Source organism: Nilaparvata lugens, chromosome 1, assembly GCF_014356525.2.
Source record: "Nilaparvata lugens isolate BPH chromosome 1, ASM1435652v1, whole genome shotgun sequence".
NCBI lineage: Eukaryota > Metazoa > Arthropoda > Insecta > Hemiptera > Delphacidae > Nilaparvata > Nilaparvata lugens.
Genome location: NC_052504.1, coordinates 67,729,138 through 67,756,432, shown reverse-complemented (window position 1 = coordinate 67,756,432; position 27,295 = coordinate 67,729,138). Strand labels below are relative to the sequence as shown.

General features: G+C 33.7%; 1 protein-coding gene across 2 annotated transcripts in view; it reads left to right on the top strand.

The window, feature by feature from the left end:
* Nucleotides 1-27,295, top strand: part of LOC111063046 (octopamine receptor beta-2R-like) — a 216,069-nt gene that overhangs the window by 181,949 nt on the left and 6,825 nt on the right. For both annotated transcript variants that reach the window (XM_039440855.1, XM_039440847.1), the window contains 2 exons: nucleotides 8,541-8,768; nucleotides 20,910-21,278. In XM_039440855.1, the coding sequence (XP_039296789.1) occupies nucleotides 8,541-8,768; nucleotides 20,910-21,276 (595 nt within the window). In that variant the 3' untranslated portion in view covers nucleotides 21,277-21,278. The remainder of the gene's footprint in view (nucleotides 1-8,540; nucleotides 8,769-20,909; nucleotides 21,279-27,295) is intronic.

Below are 27,295 nucleotides of genomic sequence, written 5' to 3'. Positions count from 1 at the left end.
CTAATTGATATTTTTTTCATCATAAATTTAAAGCCCTTGTACCTTGTGTACTTTTTCAAACAATTCCAAGCTTCATTAATTGTAGTTCCTCTCAATCCATTCTTTTTCCAATCAATCTGTACTCTTAACTCATCCTTCCTTTTATTTTCATCTAATACTCTTGATTTCGGCTCATTATAACTCATTAAGCTTGCAACAATAAGCATTTTATAATATTAAATTTCCAATTATCAATCATAGATTCATTTAATAATAACAATACAATATTTTCATCTTATCCACAACACAGTATTTTATCCATATCACAGCCATAACTATCATTACACACAATATCCAAACATTTATCAACTTTTTAACAATATAATCTCTCATCATATAATAACTATTTACTTCCATTTTATTAATATAACTTTTTACTGCTTCCTTTCTTTTCAAACACCGTTTATCCTTAATTAACCTCCACAAGTAGTCCACTCCATTATTTTCCCGGCATGAATCAATAGTTGTTTTGTTACCCGTTCCTTTTTTGTTCCAATTATTTGATTCCTTTTTTCGGTCACATCGCTGATCATAGCCTTTAAAACGAATGTGCCGCGGATGCACGCCGTCGGTCCGCTCCTGTCCTCCTCGGTGTCGGTCCGGTGTCCTCTTCGGGCGTTTGAACCGTGCATGCGGCCGGTATGCGCGCGCGTGGTTCCTCCTTCGTCGCTTCTTCCGCCTCCGGGCCTTGCGATGCATGTTCTCCCGAATGCCGTCCTCCTCGTCCTGATGCCGGTCGGGTGTCCTCGGGCGCCTCCGTCTCCGGGCCTTGCGATGGTCGCTCCTCTTGTCCGGTAGTCCGTCCTCTCGTTCTTCCATGGGGTCCTCCTTCCCGTCGTTGGTGCGCTTCGGTGGTGTCCATTGGTGCGGGTGCATGGATTCTGTGCGCGGATCTGTTACATTTTCAATTTGTTTTGTATTCACCAACTCCTGAATTATAGCATGATCCTGGTGGCTGTTTATATTTAGCAGTGACTCTTCGGTGGCGGGTTGCTCTTCGGTGGGAAACAGAATATTTAAAATGGGTTGTTGCTTGCGGCTGGTTTTAATTGCATGGTGGGCGGCGGTTTTTGGTGGTGGTTTATCTGGTATTGGCTTTTGTTCTTCTAATACTATTTTCGGTAAATCATTTCTAAAGGTGGTGTATGATGTTGAAATTTCTTGATTTTCGTTGTTTGTTTCATTGGAGCTTGTAGGTGTTATATCGGGGGTATCATATAGTCCTGGTTTATTAGCTGTAGTTTTCTGTATATCTGGTGGCGGGTTGTTGGGTGTTGGGTTCTGTGTTTTTGGTGATTTGATCTGGACGCATGTTCTAATGTGTAGTTTGTACTTATTTGATGAGGTGGCGGTTTGTAATTTCTATTATAATTATTCTGAGTGTAATCATTATTTGTGTTAAATCGATCATGGCCATAATAATAATTCTTTCATAGGTTTGCTGTGGATAATGGTTTGTTTGACGATTCTGAAAACTTCTATTATTCCAGCTGTTATTTTGATTATGATTATAGCGGCGTTTAAATTGAGGGGTAGATCGTGAGCAATCATATGGTACTGATTCATAATTTTGGCTGTTATACTGATTAAATTTTGAGTTATGTTGATTTTGTGCGTATCTCTGGTCTGAACGGTGGTTTGATATTGCCATCGCAGACTGTATACCATATAAATGATTTATCAGCTGCTTACAATCAGTAATGGGTTGTGTGGCGAGTGCCATTCTAACTTGATACGGTAGCTTCTTTAAAATAATACTTGCTAATGCCGATTCATTAATGGGCTCGCTCAATTGAGAATTTTTAAACTGTAGGGCAGTGACGAAAGTGGTACATGCACCATCTAAGTTAGGGTTGAAATCGCATGAGATAATGTCCGCTAGCACGTCAAACTGTTTACTTCTGCTCCAATACTGTTCCAGGAAGACAGCTACAAACTCATCCAATGATGTAAATTCATGGACTCTACTCCGAAAGAACATCAGGGGTTCGCCAATCAATAAACTAGTCAAACGAAGACGCCAAAAATTCCAAGAGGTGGGTGTTAATGATTGAACTAGTTTTATCTGATCTATAAATTCTTTAGGTTGGAGATAGCGGTCTGTATTGTCAAAACGGCCTAATTCATTGAAACTGTGTAGTGAATCAAACGTTGCTATGGGAATAGGCTCTATATTCTCGTGCGGAAATTGATGTATTTGACTTTCAAGTTGTACTAACTTCTCTTGGGCCTGTTTCCAATGACTAGAAGCTTCTGTTTCATTATCTACTACTTCGGCATTTAATTCAGATGAAAATAATTGCTGTTCTCCAACGGCTGTCTCCAATGAATTAAGTTGTATTATGTTTTGATTTATATCAGAATTTGGGTGAGCTATTTCATGAATTTGCGAAGTGTTTTGTGCTGGTAGGTTATCTATTCTTTCGTTTAACTCACAAGTGACAGTATCTATTTTTGCTGTTAAATCGGTTGTAATTAGTTCTTGATTTTCAGCGGTAGATGCTGATATTGTGTCCGCAGTTTCCTTACCCGTTCTTACCGATATATCCTTCAATGATTCCCGCATTTCCTTCATTTCCGCCTTCAAGTCCTTCATTGCCATGGTCATTGTTTTTTCTAAACTATTAGAAAATGACTTGATCATCCCCTCTACTATAACCCTTCTTATTGCTTCTTGGGAGACATTTAACGGTTTATTACTGTTCACAGGATTCTTGGCGGTGATTGAAGAGATCTGGGCGTTGGACTCCATCGCGCCCCCCTCAGCGTCGATCTCCGCTACTATCGCCGTCTGCAGTGTGTCTGCTACCTTACTTTGCGTGGACGAAAAGAGACTCATATTTTAAAAATGGATTAAGTGTCAAGTGTTTGTTAAAAAAGTGAAAGTTTTGGCCAACAAGGCATTAATAAGGACACAAATGAGGATAGGCCTATGAACATTACAAGCCAGGTAACCTATTTATTACTTAAGCTCTTATAATATAATAATACTATTCATTGATTTCTGACTAGCAGTTTAGGCCCATAAAATATAATAGCTCTCTCTATAAAATATATTTTCTTTTTACAATAACAATAATAAAAAATTTTCTTTAAAACATATAATTTCTCTTTATTTAAAGCTATTGATTCCCCAAAAAGTAATACAAATTTCCCTTCGCCAGTTTTCCTCACAACTCGTATAAGTTATCTATAATTTTCAATATGGTTATTGACTTATTTCCAATAATTATTCAATGAGCTTGGCTCTCATCATCAGTCCCACGTTGGCACGACATGTCTTTGTGTCACGTTATTCTTTATATTAAAATAACGATTAGCCTCCTGCTTGGCATCAGTCGGTAAAGCATGAGATTTGATATAATTAGGGCGTGGTTTTTCTAATAGTATTCAGTCTTAAAAAATCTTGATAGGCCTAGATATGGGCTTCTCCTATAACTCTTGTAATTCAATAATAATAAATATATATATATAAATGATACTTATACTATAGAGATGAGGAATATAAAATAAATTGCACACCATGAAAAAGTTATACATATATTACATAAATAATGCAAAGATCAGTCGAGGCAAAAAATATATATATAGAGCGATAAAAATATAATATAAAAAATAGAACAATATTTGAAATCAATAAAATATCACAGGCTAAACTTTATATTCTAGATTTGTGGCACGAATCATTACCATGTGCCTTTATCTTGAAATCATATGCATTCCTTTGCATGTAGCTGCGACATGTACTTGCTAATACTTGTCGACTTGGATAATTCAATCAAAAAATATGTGCTCTAAGATCAGCTTGATAAATTAGCCACTAATAATCCAAATATATATATATATTAAAATCTCTAGTATTTAGTAGATTTATTTGTATCGAATATATATTTTTATCTCAGGGTGCAAGATTCGGCACCTGACGGAATAGGTAGAGCCATTCATCTAGTGAATTAGAACTATAATAAATTATCGCAAATTGTATTGCAAAAAATTAAATATTATATGCATATGTTTTAATAGCCTAGATTTCGTACTTCTTTGATTAAATAGAAATTTCTAAAATATTGATCTATATATTTTTCTTTCAATTAAATACCTTTAATACTAATTTTTACTTGCGCAAGTATTACTCTTATTAATTTCTCAATTTATAATAACCCTTTCGGCGAGCTAGCTTTGATCATCAGATTAATTCGAAGCACTAGGGCGCCCATCACTAATTCAAATTTAATCACTCACGTGTCGAAAATCTTCTTGTAAGCCGCCGATGTCGATCCAACTCCATGCGGTCCGGGAATATGGTAGCCGGAATCGTCTCCTCCAAGGGGTTATAAATTTAATTAAAATGAAAAATGACTTCTGCTTCACAATAGCATCACGAAGTCTTTTAAGAAATTTAATAATTTACTTTAACTTTAACTTTTACAAAATCATTAGTAAGGTACTTCGCTCTAAAATATTTGGGGTCCTCTTATGGTGGCATTTGGCTGGCGAGTGCTGGTTCTTCCTTCTCAAGTTTTACAGATCCTCTTTCCGACTTTCAAATTAGCATAAAATTTAAATATCTCAATCCTCCGCCATTAAATTCAAATAGATCTTACAAAAAATGCTAAATATTGCTTAGATTATATGATTAATAATTTCTTTGCATTCGAGCCATATTGATAACATAGATTACACAAATTTTTACACAAAATCTAGTACATTTATATAAATATATATAAATATTTTGAATTGGCCTACAGTTGCCGCCCATTAACTGCCGTTTTACTATTGGTGCATGCAAATTTTATTAGGTATTCATGCGCCTGGTAACTCTTATTTCCTGAATACATTAAATTATTTTTATTTGGTTTTTTATTTATGCCCTTTGCATGCTAGTTGATATTCTATATATTAATATTAATTCCATGCTAACTAATAATTAGCCACGTGGACGGGTGTTTTTTCACATTGCACACCATCCGAATGCAATAAAGCTCTGCCAAGGGGTTTGGTCAGATTCTACGTTCTTCGGTTTGATCGATCTCTAGGTCACCGATCTGTGAATACATCTACCTAACCTCAATCTTCAAATATTTTATAAATAATCTATTTATGAGTAGTAAACTTCCTTCAAATCCTTTTTAGGTTCTTGTACCATTTAGCCAGAACAAGCTGATGCTATCTAATCTTGTTTATTATCTGCTTGGCGATATTAGCCAATTACTTTATTTTTAGACCTATTACTATTTCTGTTAGGGCTTTTCATCTACCCAGATTTAAATATGTTACATAGTAAAATGTGGCAAAGAACTGACATGGACCTAGGATCAGCAATAAATCACTTCGATAAGTTTCTATCTTGGTTGGCTGAGTACAGAAATAATGGCCTAGTCTCTGCAATGGTCAGTGCAAATGAGATTGCTGAAGAACTTAGTATATAAAAAGAGTTCAAGAAAATTAGACATAGAAAAAAGAAATCAAGCTTTTCTTATGAAGGAGAAGATGATATAAGCTCAAATGCAGAAGACCTTCTCAGAACAGATATTTTCTATATTCTCATTGATAAAATTACTGAAAGTTGGGATTTATTGAGCTTAAAAACTATGAAGAGAGATTTGGGTATCTCTATAGACCAAATTCATTGAAGGACAAATCTGATAGAGAGATTTTAAAGTTTTTATATTCTGAATAAACAACTTTAAGAGACGCTAACATTTAAGACAGAAACTACATCTAACTCCGACATTGACGGCGAAGAACTATGTGAAAAATTGAAAATGTACTGCCGAACCATACCTGTGGACTTAAAAATCAGTGAAGCAGTTAAATTACTGATTGAGAAAAACTTAATCGATGTATATCCTAATACATATGTTCCTCTGCGAATGATGATAATAAATTTATAGTACAAACTTATTTCTTGTTCATTGAATCAGCACTTTTATTCTTAAGTGACTTTTACTAAGTCATGTCAAGTGACAGTTACTTTAAGTGAATAGTTGACAATTATTTATTTTAGATATTAAAAGAGGCTCACCGTTAAACTTCGCCTTGGGCCCCGCAAACTCTAGGGCCGCCTCTTGATAGTTGGTTCATAGTGCCATCATACCATCAGTTATGCCTTCTCTAGCTATGGCTATAATTTCCATCACAGCTGTCATTTTGGTGAATCTATATTGAATCCCACTCATTCACTTACTCACACCCTCATCATTGAGTTATATAGTCATAGAAATATTATTGTGGGCATCCATCATTAGCACAGGAATATTTAATCAAAAGTCACCCATTCACTGAAGGTGCTACCTAACGATGATAATCCACTCAGTTCATTTCAATGAGAAAACTTAATCTCTGCGGAAAAAGTGGATCTCTTTCATTTGAGAGTCTTGAGTTAGAAATGAAGTTGATGCTTATAGAGATATTTTCAAGCAAATCCGTTCCCTTGGAAAGTGTTTTTCAGATGAAGTTTCACGGCTCTCCTTCCGATTCTCATTTCGGCGGAGACGACGCGTTTCACGATCTTCACTCATTATGATTGCAGCGAGCAAGCAACCTAGTCGAGACAGCGAGAGCAGTAAAAATACAAAACATCAGAATCTCATCAAGTGACTCGTTTCCTCACGATAGCGGCTGAGGTTTCAGCACAGTATCATTATTACAGAATAGTTTCCAGCATTTTCCAAAAAAGAAATGGGTTTCAAATAGCGAAACTGTTAGTTTCAATTATAAATTTAGATAATAGATGTGATTATTACATCAGCATTATCAATCTATTTTTTCTATCTTAATTCAGTCAGCACTGAGAAATTGATAAATGAATTAGAAATCGCTTGAAAACAATAAGAAAGAATAGCCTTCTTGATAATGAAATCAATTGTTTCTGCTTCAACGATGGAGAGGAAAATTGTGAAAACGATTAGCCTATATTCGGAAACGAGATAATTATTTTCATATCATTTGTGATACTATTTGCTTTATAGAAACGGAATCATAAAAATTGTTGAATAATAATTATTCATTGTTAATATAACTTGGTAGTAATAACACTTGAATATAAAAAATGGGGAGCTACAAAAATGACAAACCACAACAACCATTCGAATTACATCAATGCTGATTTACAAAATTACGTCTTCAATCAAATACTTGGAATAATGGTTTGATAGTTTTAACTGTTGCGAATCTTATGAGTGAGAATTTGGAAGAAAACAGTATAATTGTAACAGGATGTTTTAAATGCGTGAAATAAAGATTCCCTCCATTATCGGAATTCTACACGTCCTGGAAAACATCTTTCGCTGATTCTAGAACTTGAAAACGGCGATATCGAACCGGCAAATACACATTTTCCACCCTAGGTGCGAAATATAGCTTACTATATTTTATCCCTATTTATAATCAGATTTAGCCTAATATATCAATGTTTCTCATTCTTTATTCTTTGCTACTATTTTCGCTGAATTCCGATAAGCTATTGTCAAACAGATGCATTTCTATCTTTAGAGCCTTTAACTGTATGGATGAATCTCTATGTCCATAGCTTATATTAGGATTATGCATTCTCATTGTTTACTCGTAATAACAACTTTTTTGCATGACTACCATAATATGAATATGAATCCTTTCTCCTTCGACTACTTTATTCCTTGGTAGAGAAATAATCCATCTTTATTTCCAACTTATTCAAGCCATTTTCTTTCTTGGGATCTTAAGAATATCACTCACTTCAAAATCTCAAACCTTCAAGTGTTCGAAATATGCGAATAGCACTCACAACTGAACCATGGGTTCAATTCTATGACAGATTAGAAACAGAACATTTTACTACTGTAACATTAATGAAAATATATCATCTCCTTAACTTTAAAATCTACCAAAGTAGTCAGAGTATGAATAAATGAATAAGAATGGATCAACATCCTTCTTAAATCATATATATACCATTCAACCCATTAATTTAATATAGGTTTCATGGATCATCAGATTTTATAAGTGTCTTAGAAACCGGGATTAAGTATAACTTGTGTTTTATTCATCTATTTCATTATAAATAAATAAGATAAATTAATAGACTAATATATAGTAAATAGAATAAAAAATAGTCACAAATAGATTGGATAAATATTATGAATTATGTAGCACAATAACTGTGAGAGATCGCACAATGAGGATTTACGGAGGACTGAGTTTATTAACGTTTGAGCAATACGACTGTAAACATAGGTTTGAAACTTAAGGAAAATTGAGTTGAAGGTGTAATAATAGGTGTATAACGAAAATAGCCATGAACTGGCGAGTTGACACGATGTGTTGACTGTTGACATTGGAACGTCTATCCGTGAACACACGTGGACTGGTTCGCACACAGCCAGGGTCAAGAAAGAGGAAAGGAGAGGGAAATGACTTGCGTTTCCATGATTGAAGTAGTTTACACAATTACCAATAGATGGCATATAATCCTTAACAATAACTATGTATTATTTGTGAAAATAATATGTGTGTTGTTTCAGGAGCAAAGTGGCAACAGCGCTGCTGAACAAGCACCTTCAGATCAACGGCATCTCGGCGGCCGGCCTGAGCACAATCCCCAGCGACACGGCAACAATGGTGGACACGAGCAGCGGCGAGATGCGGCCCTGCGCTGCAAGCAGCAAGATGAAGCGAGAGCGCAAAGCGGCGCGCACACTCGGCATCATTATGAGCGCCTTCCTCGCCTGTTGGCTGCCCTTCTTCCTCTGGTCAGTACAATAAAACAAGTTTGTCTAAATTACAGCGTTAGTCCAAAGGTGCGTACAGATTTACGCGCCGCGAATATGAGCAATTCACTTTTAATCAGCTTATGCCAAGCTTTTTATATGTGTATCTTACCGTTTCTGTAAAAATACAGAATAATCAGCGAACATGAGCAATTCACTTTTAATCAGCTTATGCCAAGCTTTTTATATCTGTATCTTACCGTTTCTGTAAAAATACAGAATAATCAGCGAACATGAGCAATTCACTTTTAATCAGCTTATGCCAAGCTTTTTATATCTGTATCTTACCGTTTCTGTAAAAATACAGAATAATCAGCGAACATGAGCAATTCACTTTTAATCAGCTTATGCCAAGCTTTTTATATCTGTATCTTACCGTTTCTGTAAAAATACAGATATAATCAGCTGATTAAAAGTGAATTGCTCATGTTCGCGGCGCGTGAATCTGTACGCACTGTAACGTATTTAAATTTGGATGGATAAATAAAAATCCCTAGTTGAAAGATTTATAGGTCTAAGTGAAGTAATAGGCTAATATCGCCAAAGATGATAACGTTAAAGATTAGATAATATCAGACATCCTGGCTAAATTGTACAACAGCCTAATAGAAATGGAAATAATTTTTGCTACCGGTATAATATTATATAGAATATTGGAAATTTGAGGTTAGGCATAAAACATCTACTGATCGGCGACCTAATGATTGACCGAGTCGCACGACATAGAATCTGACCAAACACCTTGGCAGAAATTTATTGTGGCAAAAAAGTATGCAACTTGAGGAACTAAACGTTACACGTGGCTGATTGTTGTAATTTAGGAATCAATCTATAACCTTTATAAAATTACTTGGCATGTAAAAGGCATATTAAAAAACCCCAACAAAAATAATTAAATGTATTAAGGAAGTAGGAGGTTACTGGGCGCATGAATACTGTAATAATTTGCATGCACCAATCAAATAGTGGCAATTGATAGGCGGCAATAGTGAGCCAGTTCAAATATATTGTATATATTTCTACAAATGATAAAAATTTGTAAATTATTGTTGTACAGTTTATATTTTGTATACGGCCCGAAGGCAAAGAAATTATGAAAGATGTAACATAAGTAATAATTTAATAGTTTGGTACGATCTATTTGAGCCTTGAATGGCGGAGGAACAGAATATTTAAATTTTATGTAAATTTGGAAATCGGAAATGAAAATTGTAAAAATGAGAGAGGAGAACCACCACTCGCCTGCCAACTACCACCATGAGAGGTCACCAAAAATTATAGAGCGCAATACCTTACTGTACCTTTTAATAATTTAAAGTTAAATTGAATTACTAAATTTTCTCATAAGACTTTGTGATGCTAATGTAAAGCAAAAGTCATTTTTGAATAATTTTATAACCCCTTGGAAGAGACGACTCCGGCTACAATAATCCAGGACCACCAGGAGTTTGGGTCGACACCAGCAGCTCATAGAAAATTCCGGCATGTGAGTGAAAAATATTGAAATAGTGATAGGGCGCCCTCAGTGCTTCGAAATTAAATAAGAATCAAAGCTAGCTCATCGAAAGGGTTTTTTATAAATTAAGAATTTGGTAAAAATACTTGCGCAAGTAAAGATAGTATAAAAGGTATTTTATTGGATAGTAACGAATCAGTCCATATATCAAATGATCCATCAATCAAAGAATACTAAGATCTAGGCTGTTAATATATTATTTATATGATCATTAATTTCTACAACATAATTTGCGATAATTTAATGTAGCTCTGATTCACTAGATGAATTGATCTATCTATTCCATCAGGTGCCGAATCTCGCACCCTGAGACAAAAAATATATTTATTACAAAGAAATCTATTAGAAACTATAGAATTTAATATATGTATTTGGATTACTAGTTTGTCAATTTATCATGCTGACTTAAGAAATTTAGATTCTAAATAGAATCGTCCAAGTTGACAAGTATCAGCAAGCTGATATCAAAGCTGCATGCAAATAAATGCATATGATCATAAAATGAAAGCACATGGTAGCATTTCGTGCTATAGAACTTAAAGAATAGTATTGGCCTGTGATATTTTATTGATTTCGATTATTGTTTTGTCTTATATTATATATTTCTGTCGCTCTATATATTTTTGAGATATTTGTTAATATATGTATCAAATTTTTTATGTTGTATGATTTATTTTTATTCCTCTATACTGTAGGCTATAAGCTTTATATATATATATATATATATATATATATATATAAAGATTTTTATGAGACTATATCCTAGTAAAAACCACGACCTGATTTTTATAATTATTAAAATATTTTCATGCTCTACCGATTGATGCCAAGCAGGAGGCTAATCGTTATTTAATTATAAAAAATAACGTGACAGCACTTTAGATAAAATACAACAAGTTAGTATCTGGTATGTCACAAGCATGAGTCGGAACTGATTAAGGAGAATGCGGAAAAATATTGAAGTGCTTAAAAATAAATACTATCATTAAACTACTATAACAGGGATGTGTTGACTTGATCAAGCGCATTTCGTTCTTCCTCTTGACTCAAATTCTTCTTTCATTCTTCTTCTTTTCACAAATGAGCCTTGTCCAATAGTAGTTATTTTAGTTTTATTTAATTTTATAATTGATAGAATCAAAATCATTATGTTGATGTCTGATTCATATTGAATCTATATACAGTGTTTACATGTTTGTGTTTCTTCAATGGTTACAAATTTTCTTAAATAACTCAATATTATTAGTCACAAGTGTTAATTAAGTGGAATATTTCAAATCAATTTATTATTTCAAGCCATCTAAATTCAAAACTTATAGTTTTCATGTTTATTTTGGACTAGAATTTTGTGAAAATTGTACACATGAAATTCTAACCTCATCTTGGACTTTGTCACCTACAAATTTGGAAGAAAAATAGCACAAGGACTACCTTATTATTTTATCTATCAATGTTATCACATTAGTCTCATTTGTATTGCAAATTAATAAAAATATATATTATTATCACTCATTCAAACATCGATTACAAATACTCTTACAATTTTTGTAATAATATAATCATAATAAAAATAATTTTCCAATTATTGCCAAAATAACTTTACAAAATGAGTAAACTTACAATAGCCCGATTAAAGCGAATAAGTTTTCCACGCAATGGTTGGAATTGGGGGAAAATGTTATGATATTATTCTTCTAATTATTAGTCGTATGATCTAGATTGCGCTGTGTGATATTTCCACTACTGTAAACAAAAGTATAATATTGATTAACACGATATCATTGTTTTTTGGTTGAAATTAATTTGACAATAAAGATGCTGGTTCACATTGTTCTGAACTAGATTTTGAAAGTCATTTTCATGGATTTGATTTCTATCAATAGTATTATGAGAGATGGTTATGCAAAGATCAATTTTTTTCTTGAGATTGGTTACAAAAGCTATTGATATTGTGAAAATTCAAGCATTACAATTGAAATTTGAAGTGTCTGTCTCGTAAAGATGACACTCTCATTTCTTGTAATAAAATTTCCATGAAAAAATAACGGATCCATCATTCAGTCATCCTTCACATTCATACTACTACAGTGGTGTCCTGCTGTGCTGGAGAATGTTTCTAATCAGCAACATTCCAGTGCTTCCTAAGTTATGAGAAATTCCTGCTTTTTCAAGTCCACAAGATATATCACAGTCAAATATCAAATGGACAACTTGAACTTATATGGGTCATTTGAATGAATCGTGACTATACACCCGACATTTTGGGATCGAGGTCAACGAGGTCAACTGAGGTGCTATTTGCTTGAAAGTCAGAGCAGGAGTAGCCATGCAGCCACAGCACTGTTGAAATTGGGGCGGAAGGGCTCAATAAGTCGGCAACCGGCCTCACACCTTAGCTTCACTGTGTAACAGCTGTACAATTTATGGCCAAATAATTCATCGTCAAATCTTGACAAGCCACTAGGCCACAGACAGGATGTTGTGACTTATGAGAAAGCAAGAACTGCCTCAAGCAGGAGCACAACGGGAGATGAAGGAAAAGGATTCATTCGCTGCGATGGTGCGAGATTGGTATGAACGTACAAGAGACCTTTGATGTAAACCCTTTAGAATAATAAGGACCAATCGCAGCTTCATACTCGAAAAATGAAACTGGAAATCTCATCTTATTCTTCTCCGTTCAAATCTCGATATTTCGGTCTCTATTAGTTGTGTCCTTTCTTTGACTATTATAATGGTGGAACTTATATACCAGGATGCTGAACTGAATTTGATATTCTACAGACATAACATTGCGTGAATATTTCATGAGGGAGTTAGAGATGATGAGTTGAATGAGGAAGTTATTGGGAAATATAATGAAAGAATAGTGAATTTGATGAAGGAATATAAATCGATTCAAAATAAGGATCGAGTATTCTCGATTGGAAACCATCAAGAACTCATTTGTTTGTGAGGGAGGAGATAATGTAATGAAAGTTTCAAATGATCATTATTAAAATTTTCCATGCCGAGTTCCTCATAATCCAAAACATTCTGGTTGTTTCACGGCTGTTTTCTTTCAAGATTAAGAAACTGGAACTAATTATATAACTATTTTTCACTTCTTCAAGTAAACGATATCTCCAGTCTACGAATGGCGAGATAACATTGCTACCGTACTGGGCATTTTATTAACGAGATCTGATAGTAATTCATTTTCAAAATTTGATTGTTGGTGTTGTAATTGTTCTGGGCGGAAGCTTGAAATCTTCTGAACAGAACAGAAACAAAAGCCGATTCCTCTCACTGAAATTGGATGCTTGTGATAATGAAGTGCCACTTGACAGCGTTCGATATGGGAAAAGCAAATATTAACGGGAGATGAAAATTAATAAAAGTTCAAAAGTTCTAATCTGCGAAAAGTTCCATCCGCTCCGCGCTCAGGGTTTCAAGCTTTCAAATGAGCGCAACGCTCTACCCACGCCCCCCATCATGGCTGTGAATAACCACTTCAAAAGCATTGCTTGCCTCAAACTATTGATCAACAGATTTCAAAGAATTCATGTCTGCTCTTAAATAGAACCTTTTGAAAAGCCAACCTCGTAATTCTTGCTAATGATTTTCAATATTCACATCCAGCATTTGCTCTCATAGCTCTGAATATTGATCAATGACTGAACATATCATGAATAATTGAGGGTTGTATTTGAAAGAGCACTGTCAATCCCATCATCAACAGTTTCATGCGCTTTTGAAGTCTCTCATGAAGATAATTCAATAAGTTTGATTATTTCATATAATCATTACATAAATTATCATTAATACATCTTTCTTATTCCTAGAAAGAAACTAGACTCAATCATTGAACATTATTGAGAATTTGTCGTAAGAAGATGGAAATGTAGATATGAAAGCTTCAAAATATTAATTAATAGCTGGGGTTATTATTTTTAGAATAAGATGCAAGTTTCAACTAAGTGTCTTGAAACAGCTGTTTTGGCTCTGAGCCAAATCCAATTCAATAGTTCATTGATTGTTATAATAACTCTCAAACAAATTCTACTAATAAATATATCCAAATTCTATTGAACTGAAAGCCAATATTACAACTAAACCATAACTAAAATAGATTGTTTACTTGGAAAATACATTAGTAGTTGAATTAGATGATATAATTTCAATGTCTAGTTTATATTTTTGTGTTTACTGAAGAACTAAATCTAGACTAGGTTAATTATAGGAGTGAGAGAGTCAAAATGTTTGCTTGAGAATTGGACATCAAAGTCTACCATCATGGTGATCGTATTTATTGTTTTAGTGATACTAAGATGGAATTGTCCATGAATATGGAACAATTCCTTAGTTCATCCAAAAATACCTGTATAATTCATTTAAGAATTAATCTAATGTATTTCAATGAACATGTTCAGGGAAATCTTGTAATTCAGTTGAATTTGAAACAAACGAAATAATTGGATAAGATGGAAGCTATTCAAAAATATAAGAATATTCTATGTAAGCTTCTACTTCCTAAATAATTATTGTTATTAATAACCAATCCCAATCGAGTGATTTCATTAATAAATTATTCATACAATATCATTCTCAACTATGAATGATAATAATCATGATTATGATTCACTAATGATAAGTTAATATGAAGATATACCCAATGATTCATGATTTCATCACATGAAATGAATTTTGTTTGAAATTCTCCATTATTTATGACTTTCACAAAGACATTTACAAAGAAACAACTCTTCTGTCTTTGATACCTTAGAAGAGAATCAAATTATTTTTAATCCACTATGGGTCTATTTGAAAGATGTTACTGATGAATTAAAATCAATTTGCGAGTATTGCATTCATGGAACTAGGAATGAAACCTGTGCTAGAAAATCGAATTAATATCAAATCTATTATAGGCCTATTCAAAAGATATCATCGATTGATGGAAATTAATTTCCGACTATTGAATCATCTAAACTATAGACAATCTGAATTAAAAGAGTGGTTATCCAAGCAGAGGATGAATGAGAAGACAAATTATTAAAGGTTTTCAAGCCTGAGGACAACCTTTTATCGAAGGACTCTACAGTAAAGCGTGATGAGAACATTATCAACGTACTTCACAACGAAATTAAGAAAATATCTTCAATAAAACAAAAGTTGAAGCAATCCTTTCTCATATAACTTTAAATTGGTATGATTGGTATAAGATCAATGCTATATTTTAGTCTCACCAGTACAGAATGTGTCCTGAGACAGTGTCTCACCAGTGTGCGATGAGGGAGAGAGATGAGGGAAAGAGTTTTATCCATAGCAAATACATGTCAAGCAGCGTGATCGATGCTATTCCGACAATATTATGTTTCAGCAAAGTATCATAAACATTGAATATTAATGGAAGAAAATTTCAGTCGATCATGGTTATCTCTATTATACAATTTAGGTAATCAATCGCTCAAAAAGCACGTCAGAATAGAAAAAAGATGAGTGATTGCGTAAATTAAAAATCAAAGCCCAACACCGCCATGATGATAAATTACTGTTCTACCCACAAATGTTGCATTTGTTTTTCATTCTCCAGACAATCTCCTGTGCTAAAATCAACAATCCCGTATGAAATGAACATCATTGTACCTGAATATTCTATGAGTTCTCGTTAAGGCGTGAAATAACATTGAGTACATGTGATGTGAAATATGGCCTTTGGATGATATTTCCAAATATATCAGATATCATACATATAATATATGTATGAAGAGTAATAATCACTTTATATATTATATAAAGTAATTATTACTCTCCACTCCTTTCAAAATCATTATTTTTATTCAATTATCGTCGATTCGATAGATATAGTGTGCTACACTGGAAAACCTTAGAACCACATAATTATATTGAAAACCAATTAAATATTTTTTTTATAAACAGTTGAACGATTTTAGATTTGGGAGTATTAGATTAGATTAGATATTTATTAAACCATAAACAATACAAGAAAGTACAGGCCAAGTAAATATTTACAATAATTCAAAAAGTCAAAAGACAATATTTACAATAAATTGTAAAACAATACACAAAATCTATAAAAAGATATCACAAAAACATAACATATATCGTCAGAATAATTCAAAATAGCCTAGAGAATGTCATATGAATAAGCATGTCACAGCCAGCAATCCAACCACGTGTATTAAATACTACAGACATTATGAAATAAAAAATATTTATCTATCAGTGAGGAACTCTTCCACACTATAATATGCTTTCTCCGCAAGAAAAGTATACAGATCTTTTTTAAAAGTTGCAGATGACATGGACAGAGATCTAGGTAGCTTATTTAATAGTCTCAGACCATAGGTTCGAGGGTCTTTGTCGGAAAACTTCAATCTATGCTGAACAATACATGGATTGTCACTACCTCGTGTATTATAGACATGCATATCAGAATTAGTTTTGAATGAGTCTAAGTTATTAGCAATAAAAAGAACAACTCTGTAGATGTAAATACATGGTAAAGATAGAATTTTTAAATCTATGAAGGCAACTCTACAGGGGTGATTGTGATCAAGCTTAGCCAAATACCGTACGCTTCTGTAAAATGAAAATTTTTTGAGTGTTTCCAATAGATGTACTTCCCCAAAGCTCAATACAATAGACAAGATGAGTGTTAATCAGAGAAAAGTATACAGATTTTGCTACGTTTAATGGTACATACTTTACAATATATCTTAAGACAAAGAGTCCCTTACTAATTTTACCCACCACCCTATCCACATGCTCATTCTATGACAATTTGTCATCGACAGTTAAACCTAACAAATTAACTACATTAGCATTTTCTACAATGCTGTCATTTATAAAAATAGCTAGTTCAAAAGGATGTGTCTTCTTTAAATCGAATTAAATTGCAAGGCTTTTACTTGGATTCACAGAGAGGGCGCATTCATTAAAAAACTGCACAACTTGATTTGTGAATAAGTTTGATGTGATCTCAAGGTCAACAATATTTTTGCTATGGAATAACAAGGAAGTATCATCAGCATAAAGTGTGATATCCGAGATTCTGGGAATTGAGAGCTGCAAATCATTAATATAGAGAACAAACAAAAGAGGTTCAAGTATGGATCCTTGAGGGACTCCAGTGCTTATATTCAATCTATCAGAGCTCGCTCTATATCCTCCATTGCATACACTAACATATTGCATCCTATTGGACATATATGATTTAATCAATTTGCCAGCAACACCCCTCACACCCAGTGAAGAAAGCTTTTTCAAGAGAATATTGACATTTACGCTATCGAAAGCCTTAGACAAATCAAGTAGTACCCCCATTGCATAGTTGCCTTTATCAATCTCTTCTATAACATTTCCAATAAATTTTATTGCAGCTGTAGTTGTTGATTTGCCCTTTACAAAACCATTCTGACATTCACTCAAAAGTTTAAATTTTTCCAGATAGTTTAAAATTCTATTATGAATAATTTTTTCAAAAATTTTTGAGAGAACAGGTAATATAGATATGGGCCTATAATTTGTTTTGCTAGCTCTATGTCCTTTTTTGAAAATGGCTATGACTTTGGCTATCTTGAGGGCGTCCGGGAAAACTCCAGACTGAAAAATACAGTTCAAAATGAAAACTAGTGGCTCAACTAATTCATCACTACAGCTTTTTATCACCTTCATTGGAATATTATCATAACCTACACTATTCTTCATTTTCAAACCCTTAATAACTTTTGAAATTTCTTTTTTATTTGTAGGAAAGAGAACAAAATAATTATGTGGTATATTGTTGTGCTGTGTAAATTCAACAGAAGATTGATTGGTTTGCATCTCAGCCATGGAAATAAAATACCTATCTAAAGTCTCAGCTACAGCTTTAGATTCTTCAATTTTTATGCCATTTTCTTCAAGAATAATATCATGCTCAGCCACTTTATTTTTGTCTCTAAAATTATTAATTATATTCCAGCTTGTTTTAGATTTGTTTGAAGAATCTTTGATTATATTACCATAGTACTGTCTCTTGGCCTCTATGATCTTACTGTGATATATCTGCTTAACTCTTTTTAGAAGATTATCATCAATAGCAGCTCCCTGATCAATCCTATTCTTAGTTATGTCTAGAAGTGCTTTTATCTGTTCAACCTCAGGAGTAAGCCAATTTACCCTGTTTCTGATATCTCTATTTTTATTATCATTTCCTACTTTTTTCTTCTTCTTTATCACCGGACACTGAACACCAAGATGATGAAGGAGGGTATTATGAAATGACTTGAACTGTTCATCAACATCCCTCTTTTCATACACAGAGGAACATTCTTCTCTATTAAGAGCAGCTTTTAAATTAACTAAATTTGAATTAGTAAAGAAGTTGAATCGATTATTTGAACTATCATTTGAATACATGAAGTATTGAATTGAATTTCCAAGATTGAATATGAAAAAAGTTTAAAGCAAGTCGGGTACGTACAAATATATGTACGTACGTTGATAATAGATGATTACGGGACGATGATTGAAGAATATCATTATTCTCACATACTTGGGATTTTTTATAAGGTCACATGACATGTACTCTCTGCTCTGGCAATGCATGAACTCTTTAAGATGTTTCTCTCCTCTCTCAAATGGATCAATCTGTGTAAACATGTTTTGAATGAAATATTCTATCATAAGAGAGTGAAATTTCCAGTAGAAATGCTTGAAGGCATCATTCTGACTCTACTGATGGAATATTTCTCGACTCTAGGATATGAAATGATAACAGATTTCATGTGAATGAGATAGCTCCAATGACAAATTCGATTGAACCCTATTTGCGTTCAGAGTTCTATATACATAAAGGAAATTCAAAAACATGAAAATTTAAGTTGTAACATGGAATGTGTTTTGCCCCTGCTTGAGCATAGATCCAATCATCTTTTAGTTTTCTATCAATCAACGTCATAATAGTTCATGAAGCTTAGTAAAGTTGATGAAAATAAAAATATCTCATGAAACACGAAGCGCAACAACAAACAAATATGGAGTAATTTGGATGAACTATTATTCACGGAGAATCTGTAATCAATCAGTATTACCGGTGATGGGATCATCAAATGCTCTGTCATCTCCCATGATCCAGTTTCTAATCAATCTCATATCAGGTTGCAAGTGACATATACAGAGTGAGAGGAATGGAAATCATTGAGCAAAGATGTTGTGAATGTGACACCTATTCTGTGATACAAGAGCTTGTCCTCTGTTTCGTTTGACTGTGGGCGTTGTTCAATTTGAACCCATTGAACAGTACCTACAGGGCTAAATTGGTGATGTTACTCTCTAGTAGGACTAGGTACTAGGTACTGGTTCATGTGGCTAGTCTGACCACAGCATGGTTCATTATTATTTGATGTTGCCGATCATAATGGGACATGTAGGTATCAACAGTTGACATCATTATCGACATGTCTGTTATGTTAACTCAAAATCATAAAGGGATTGCTGGGATATCTGATCGTTCGGAGAATTGGAATTGTTTTCGGAATTTGAGGAGCATTGAGTACAATATTGATTTGAATTTACAATAAAGCTCATTAGAGGGCTATTATTGTGGAACTGGAAATAACTGATTGATGTATTTCAAAAAATTGTTCATAAAACCCTCATGGTTGACGAATCTTTATTCACATTATTATATACCGAGAAAAAAACAATTCTACTGAATTTTGAATATCGGCTGGTACAGTCAATGAAAAGCTTGATTTGCCAGAAAATGGAAGCTTTCAGAATTACTTCTTCGGAAAAAGTTCTCCTCAAGTGCTTTTGAAAGTACAAATAGAAGTTTTCGAGGGCAGTTTTCTTCAATCTTTAACTTCCACCTTTCTTGAAAAAGTGGAAAATGACGATTTAGGATCTGATTCTTCTAAGCTTCTCATGAACGTGGAGTTGATTGATTCTTCTTTAGACCATAAGCAAAAATTTGGAGGAGTAATGCTTTTGGATATGATCAATATTGATATGACGATGAATATGATCTACTTTCTAATAGGGAAACTACTATGCATTCTGATTTGGTATTGGAGGGGCAGTTTCGTTCTCATAAGAGTATTCCTGAAAACTCGCTACGATTTATAAGTTTTATTATGACTATGACGAAGGAGATAATATCAAACTTTTAACCGAATACGGCAAAACTTTTCCACTGTATTGTCAACTACTATCAACTACTGTTACCACTGGATCAACTGTATTGTCAGGTTGCTGCAATACTAATACAGCATTGCTCTCCCATTTACACGCATAGTTATCAGGGAAAACAATATTTATTTATCCATAGACAATAGATACAATCATGGTGAAAACAAAAGGCATTCACCCAAACCTTAATTTAAAATGAACAGTCCAGAAGTTATTTGGAGTTTATGATTCGATTTATACACAATTTCAAATTCAAAGAATGAATCAACTCGAGTTTTTGATATCAAGACATTTTTATTTAATATTGATATTCTTCACATCACACTGAAAGATGGAAATGTTTTTTATTCTCCAAGCTTGTCGATGCTACTAGAAATGCTCCATCCATGACAACGTGTGATCAATAGCTGCTTCTTGTGTACTTTCAGGTACATCATAACAACACTGTGCGGTGCCGAATGCCATTGTCCACAGGCGGTGGTGACAGCCGTGTTCTGGGTGGGCTACTTCAACTCGGCGCTCAACCCGATCATCTACGCCTACTTCAACCGCGAGTTCCGCGTCGCTTTCAAGAAGACGCTGCAGTCCTGCTGCTATCACCTGCTGCTTCTCTTTCCGTCCAGGACGTCACACGGCCACACGCCGCCCCCCCGCGGCACGCCGCCCCCGCAGATCACCAACAGCAACGTGTCTTCGGCCGCCGAGATCCACTTTCTCAACAACTCCTCACTGGTCCGGCTCGACGACTGCGCCAAAACGCCCGAACTCGTCAGGCAGTCTGAGGATGTCATATGAATGTAAGTGTGCTTGTTGAAGGGTTAAATAATCAGTCATTTTGGAACCAAAACTCGTTAAACAATCTGATGATTTTTTATGAACGTGAGTATCGTTGTTTTCACTCCAAAAATAATCAATTCTTCATAACAGAATTTGTTAAAAGTCTCTTGAGTGTCTTTCAAAAGTGAGTATCCTATCTATGAGGGTTTTCAGTATCATAATCTGAGGGTTTTTTATGAATGTGAGTATCGTTGTTTTCACTTCAAAAATAATCAATTCTTCATAACAGAATTTGTTAAAAGTCTTTTGGGTGTCTTTCGAAAGTGAGTATTCTATCTATGAGGGGAATAATTAAACGTTTAAAACAAAAAAATTCTGAGCAATATTAAGGTGTTACATCAATGTGAGTGATTTCACCCTCTATAATATAAAAAAGGATAATTTCTTTATCAATTTTTGCTAAAAACGTGAGGCCTTAAAATAGATGGGATAATACTGGTATCAAATATATACAACTTTTCATAATACTGTATATTTCTCTCATGTAGATATTGATTGAATGATACAACAAATGGAAGAGCAGAAACTTTTCAATTTTATCTAGTCTCAACTCTCTGCTTTTATTTGTGAATGCTCCTTTCACATAGACCATGTTAATTACATGTTAGAGCTATGCTCTTTCTATATAATTCATGTTGATTACATGTTAGCATACATATTTAAATACTTGTCAGATATGGATAGAGTCCTTCATAATACGTTCTGATGATTAAGTTTGTGTAATGTGTTAAATTATCTATATCTGAAAAGTTGAACGAAAATACACCTATAGAGAACAGTCTCTTTCCAAGAAAAGTCTCTTGGAGCTGGAAGCCTGTGAAGCCTGTGTTTGCATGGTTGCCTACTCTTCTCCTTCCTTTGTTGAGTTAAGCTTCTTGTGAGAAAACTTCTGATCTCACCTGGCGTCAATCTGAACCCCAGTAGGAACCAATCTGAGAGACAAACCAGTAGTTATTAAAACAAATCACAGTAGTTCAATCAGTTCCCGAACAAAACTGGTCGAAATATAATTAAGATGCGACAGAACTTATTTGATTTGTGACTCCGGAGTTTCTCATTAAATGGAAAAGGATATAATCTCCATCTCACAGTAACCACGCTTTTAGAGATATCAAGGAATAATTTTCATGAAATCCAGAGTCTGGTTCAAGAGCTGAAATGTGAGAAGACTAGAAGCCTTTTCATTTCCATGATTCTAATATATTTCTTAAATGCCGAGCAGAGCATTGAAGGAGGGTTCTATTCATCTTTTTAATGCAAAATCAGAAATTCGCTTCCTAGCGTTCATATTAGAAAAGAGGTTTGAAGAGTGTATTAGGATGTAACTTAATTGAGATGTGAATCCAACTTTGTTAATAATAATCTGAATTGAGTTAAATATCTCTGGAGATACTTTCCAGGGCCTCAATTAATCTATAAATAGTATCCAATCTCTGCTTATTATTCGATATACTATGCTAATAACCTATATTCCCGCAGCTATTCCTCTCACCTGAAGCTCTAAAATTTCTTCACTACTTTTAAACATAGCCTTTTCAACACTTTTATTCCCGAACAGTTCACATGTTAATTTCACTTCACATCTCTTAGATCGAATTCTGCGTCAGAAAGTTCAAAATCCACTGATCTGTGTACATCTTTTTCACAAATCAAAACTGAACTCAAATAAAATAGGCCTATTGTTATTAAGAATTAGTTTTATGAACTGTTTATTATAATTTCTACCATCCAATTCCAATGATTCGCTATTGCTTTTCGAATTCAGTTCCTTTGGTGAAATACACCGATGCTGAATTGTTTGGGGACTAGTTTTTGGAAAACTTATGGTGGATTCATATGGAAAAATATCTGAAAAATTGAATAAAACTAGTCTGGAAGCTGTAGTGTGAGTAGTGTTTGAGAAAGAAAGCTGAAATATGCAAAAAATCTAAATAGAAAAACGCAGCCTTCTACGTTTGATGCTCAATAACTTTCTTTAATGACCAGTAAACAAATAATTTTTCGCAATAAAAATTGTAGAGAATTCAATTCTGAAAAGAATTATGTAAGCTGAGTGAACTAAATTTGAATAAAAGTTGAATAAAATGTATTCTTATGTAGTACATTACACCACAAAAATTTGCTGTTTTATGAGGAGAAGATAACTAATAACTCATAGGTTGTAGCTGATAGCAAATAAAACATGGATTTAAATAACAGCTGTTTCAAAACAGCCGATTCATTTTGTTTCAAATAAGAAAATATTAAAAAGAAATTATCAGCTGAAAATTATTTTCAGAAATATTTTAGCTCACTGTTGAACAAAACAACAAACTGTAAGTTAGGCCTAGGGGAAAGTGGGGCAGAACCGACCAGCTAGTGTTTGAAGCTCATTTAATGTAAATCTGTTGGCTGATTTATCAAAATATGATGTCAATCTCATTCTTTACATATTTCATGATAACTATACATACTCAAATACATTTATTCAATTAGGCTATAATAAAAACGGAAATAATTTTATAATTTTTTTGTGCAAAATGACGGCTTTGCCCCATGGGTGGGGTAAAACCGTCTTATGAGTGGGGTAAAACCGACATTAATGGAAATGACATAGAAACACTTGAAATATCCACACAAATCACAAAATTTTATTTAATAAAGTTTTCATGACATAGGAGAATGAAAACAACATGAGAATACTTGAAATATTCGCTCAAATGAAGGTGTCGAGACATACGAAAAATGAAATAAAAAGGAAACTATGTAATATTAAAATATTTTTTGAAATATTTACACAAATCACAAATGAAGGTGTCATCTTTCTCCTCACTTTTCGAGCATTGCCATAGCCACCGCTAATACCGCTAATAGCCACCATATTAGAGGTGACTATGGCATTGCTCATGAGCCCATCCTTTGCAACTCGAGCACTGGATCCAACCCTCTTTTCGTTTAGAATTTGAATAGAGGTCATTGCAAAAAATACTACTCAAAAATCGGCGTTTTCTGAACATTTAATTGGAACTAATCATAATTAATTATAATGATATAAATTCTAATATAAAAATATTAAGCTTTAGTAATGGAAGTAATAAATTGGATATGAAAGACGAATTTTATATCTATAAAACTGCAAAATCAAATAGAAATTATTTAATAATTATAGTTCAATTTGACTTGAATAATCCTATTCTTGATAACATCAAAAGTAAATAATTATGATTTAAATTAAATAACTTCAACCAAAAAATAATGTATAGGAAATGAATAAATCATATGAAAATAAGCATATGAACATATTATTATCTAGTATCAACTTGTTTATTATCACATTTTAACTTGAAAATGGCCAAAGTAGGTCGAAACTAGTTGTTAAAATGTTTCAATGGAAGGCTACTACAAGTTTCATGTTGTTTTTATTAATTTGATTAAAGTAGCCCATATAGGTGATGTGATTTCATGTGCTTGTGTGTTTATTATGAATGATTATTAATTTTGGGCCTATCTATTTATTCATCCATTACCTATCAAATGCAACATGATAAATTTCATGCTCAAGTTCATAATAATTTTCTGATTTATCTGAATTATTGTCAATTCTTCAACTCACACAGTAATCATCTAAACGGCACAAAAATTCCAAATAGAATAAACAGAGAATAAAATTGAAAGATAGTAGCCTATTGAGAGCTGCAGGAGATTGATTTTCAAATCACAGGATAGGTCCATCCATGCCCTGCATTCTAGAATGAATTATAATTGGGCTCATAACTAATCAATTTGCAAGGGGTGAACCGACTGCAGTCGGTTATGCCCCTCACTAAAATGCCGGTTTTGCCCCACAGCACATGCTAAAATAAAAATGGCCTCAACCGATTACAGAACGATTCAAGGTTGATTGTATTTTATTTGGATTCATTTTTGAAAACATACACTGAATAGAGCAAACTTATTGGAATTGTATCCAATAGCACCTAAGACAGGTAAATAATCATATATGTGACTGAAAAATCGAACAAATTTTCAGAAAAAAACTTTAAGAATTTGTAGAACTCTTATGATTCAGTTTACAGCTGTGAATACAAGCTGCATCTGACTCATATTGTGAAGGCTTACTTAGTGAATTTTTTCCCGCATGGTGACAGCACCAGTCAGTCAATCGGTGAGGGGTCGGTTTGACCCAACCAGTCGGTTTTGCCCCACTTTCCCCTACTGTAACCGCGCTATGTTTTTTGTTTAATCTATTAACCAGTTATTTGTAACCACTCCACTTTGCTTTTGTGTCAAATGTTACCTTTTTAAAAAATAACATGTAAATGGCATAGACATTATTCATACTCCGAATTAGCTGACATGCATTTAATGTATGGGATGGGACACAGTAATAGTACTGAAGCAAGTTTGTATCACAATTATGCAGGCAGACCCCGATCCACTAGGACTGTTGAGTTAGAAGAACAAGTTCTTAATGAAATTTATGAACATCCAGTGAAGAGCACGAGAGAATTGTCAGTGCAGTTTAATGTCAATCAATCTATTATTTGAAGGATACTAAAAGAGCAACAATTACATCCATACCACCTCCAGAAAGTTCATACTCTATTGCCAAGAGACTGTATTCCCCGTGCTGGTATTTGCCGATGGTTTTTCGAAAAACTTGTTAACCCAAACATTTTAACAACCGTTTTATTTACCGACGAGGCACACTTTACAAGAACAGCTATCGTTAACGTCCACAACCAACATATTTGGGCAGATGAGAATCCTCATGCCATCAATCCTAATCGTCCACAACATCAGTTTTCACTAAACATTTGGGCATTAATCATAGGAGATCATCTACTTCTGTTCGAGCTTCCTCCCAGGCTTAATGGCATAATCTACTTAAACTTTTTGTGAGAGGAGCTATATTTATCTTAATTTAAGATGTACCTCTTCAGTTGCGCCAAAACATTTGGTTTTGGCTCCAGCACACTTCAGTGTTGCTATTCGTGAACACTTGAATCACAGCTTTCCAAATCAATGGATAGGCCGAGGTGGGCCAGTACCATGGCCAGCTAGGTCACGAGATTTGAATCCTTTGGATTTTTATCTTTGTGGACACTTGAAAACCTTGGTATACAATACTCCGATTAATACCATTTAAGAACTCCGATTAAGGATTTTGAACGGAATAGAAATGATAAAGCAGACTCCTGGAATATTTGAATGGGTCCGACAATCGATGAGAAGACGTCTGAACATATGCATTCAGAATAACGAAGGTCACTTTGAACATCATCTTTAGTCTTCTGGTATAAGTTTAATGTCATTTAGATATGTTACTTTCATATAAAAATGAAACTTTTCATAAAAAACGGAATATTATATTTGCAATCAGCTACAATCTATGAGTTATTAGTTCTCGCCTCATAAAACAGCAACTTTTTGTGGTGTAATGTACTACATAAGAATACATTTTATTCAACTTTTATTCAAATTTAGTTTACACAGCTTACATTATTCTTTTAAGAATTAAATTCTCTACAATTTTTATTGCGAAAAATTATTTGTTTACTGGTCATTAAAGAAAGTTATTCGGCAACAAACGTACAAGTCTGTGTTTTTCTACTTGGATTTTTTGCATATTTCAACTTTTTTTCTCAAAAACCACTCACACTACAGCTTCCAGACTAGTTTTATTCAATTTTCCAGCTATTTTGCCATATGAATCCACCATAGGTTTTGCAAAAGCTAGTCCCCAAACAATTCAGCATCGATGTATTTCACCAGAGGAACTGAATTCCGGGTGGAATCTTTCATCCTGTATAGCTCGCTAATGAAGCGTTTATGGATATATGTTTATGAGAACTTTTTTTCTTATTTTTACCTTTACTATCATGTATTTAATTATTTTAGCATAATTAAGAATCATCCTGTATATACACTATTTTTCATGTCAAAGCCGCATTGGACTACATCAGCTCAACAAATTGCAAAATTTTGTTTAATTGTT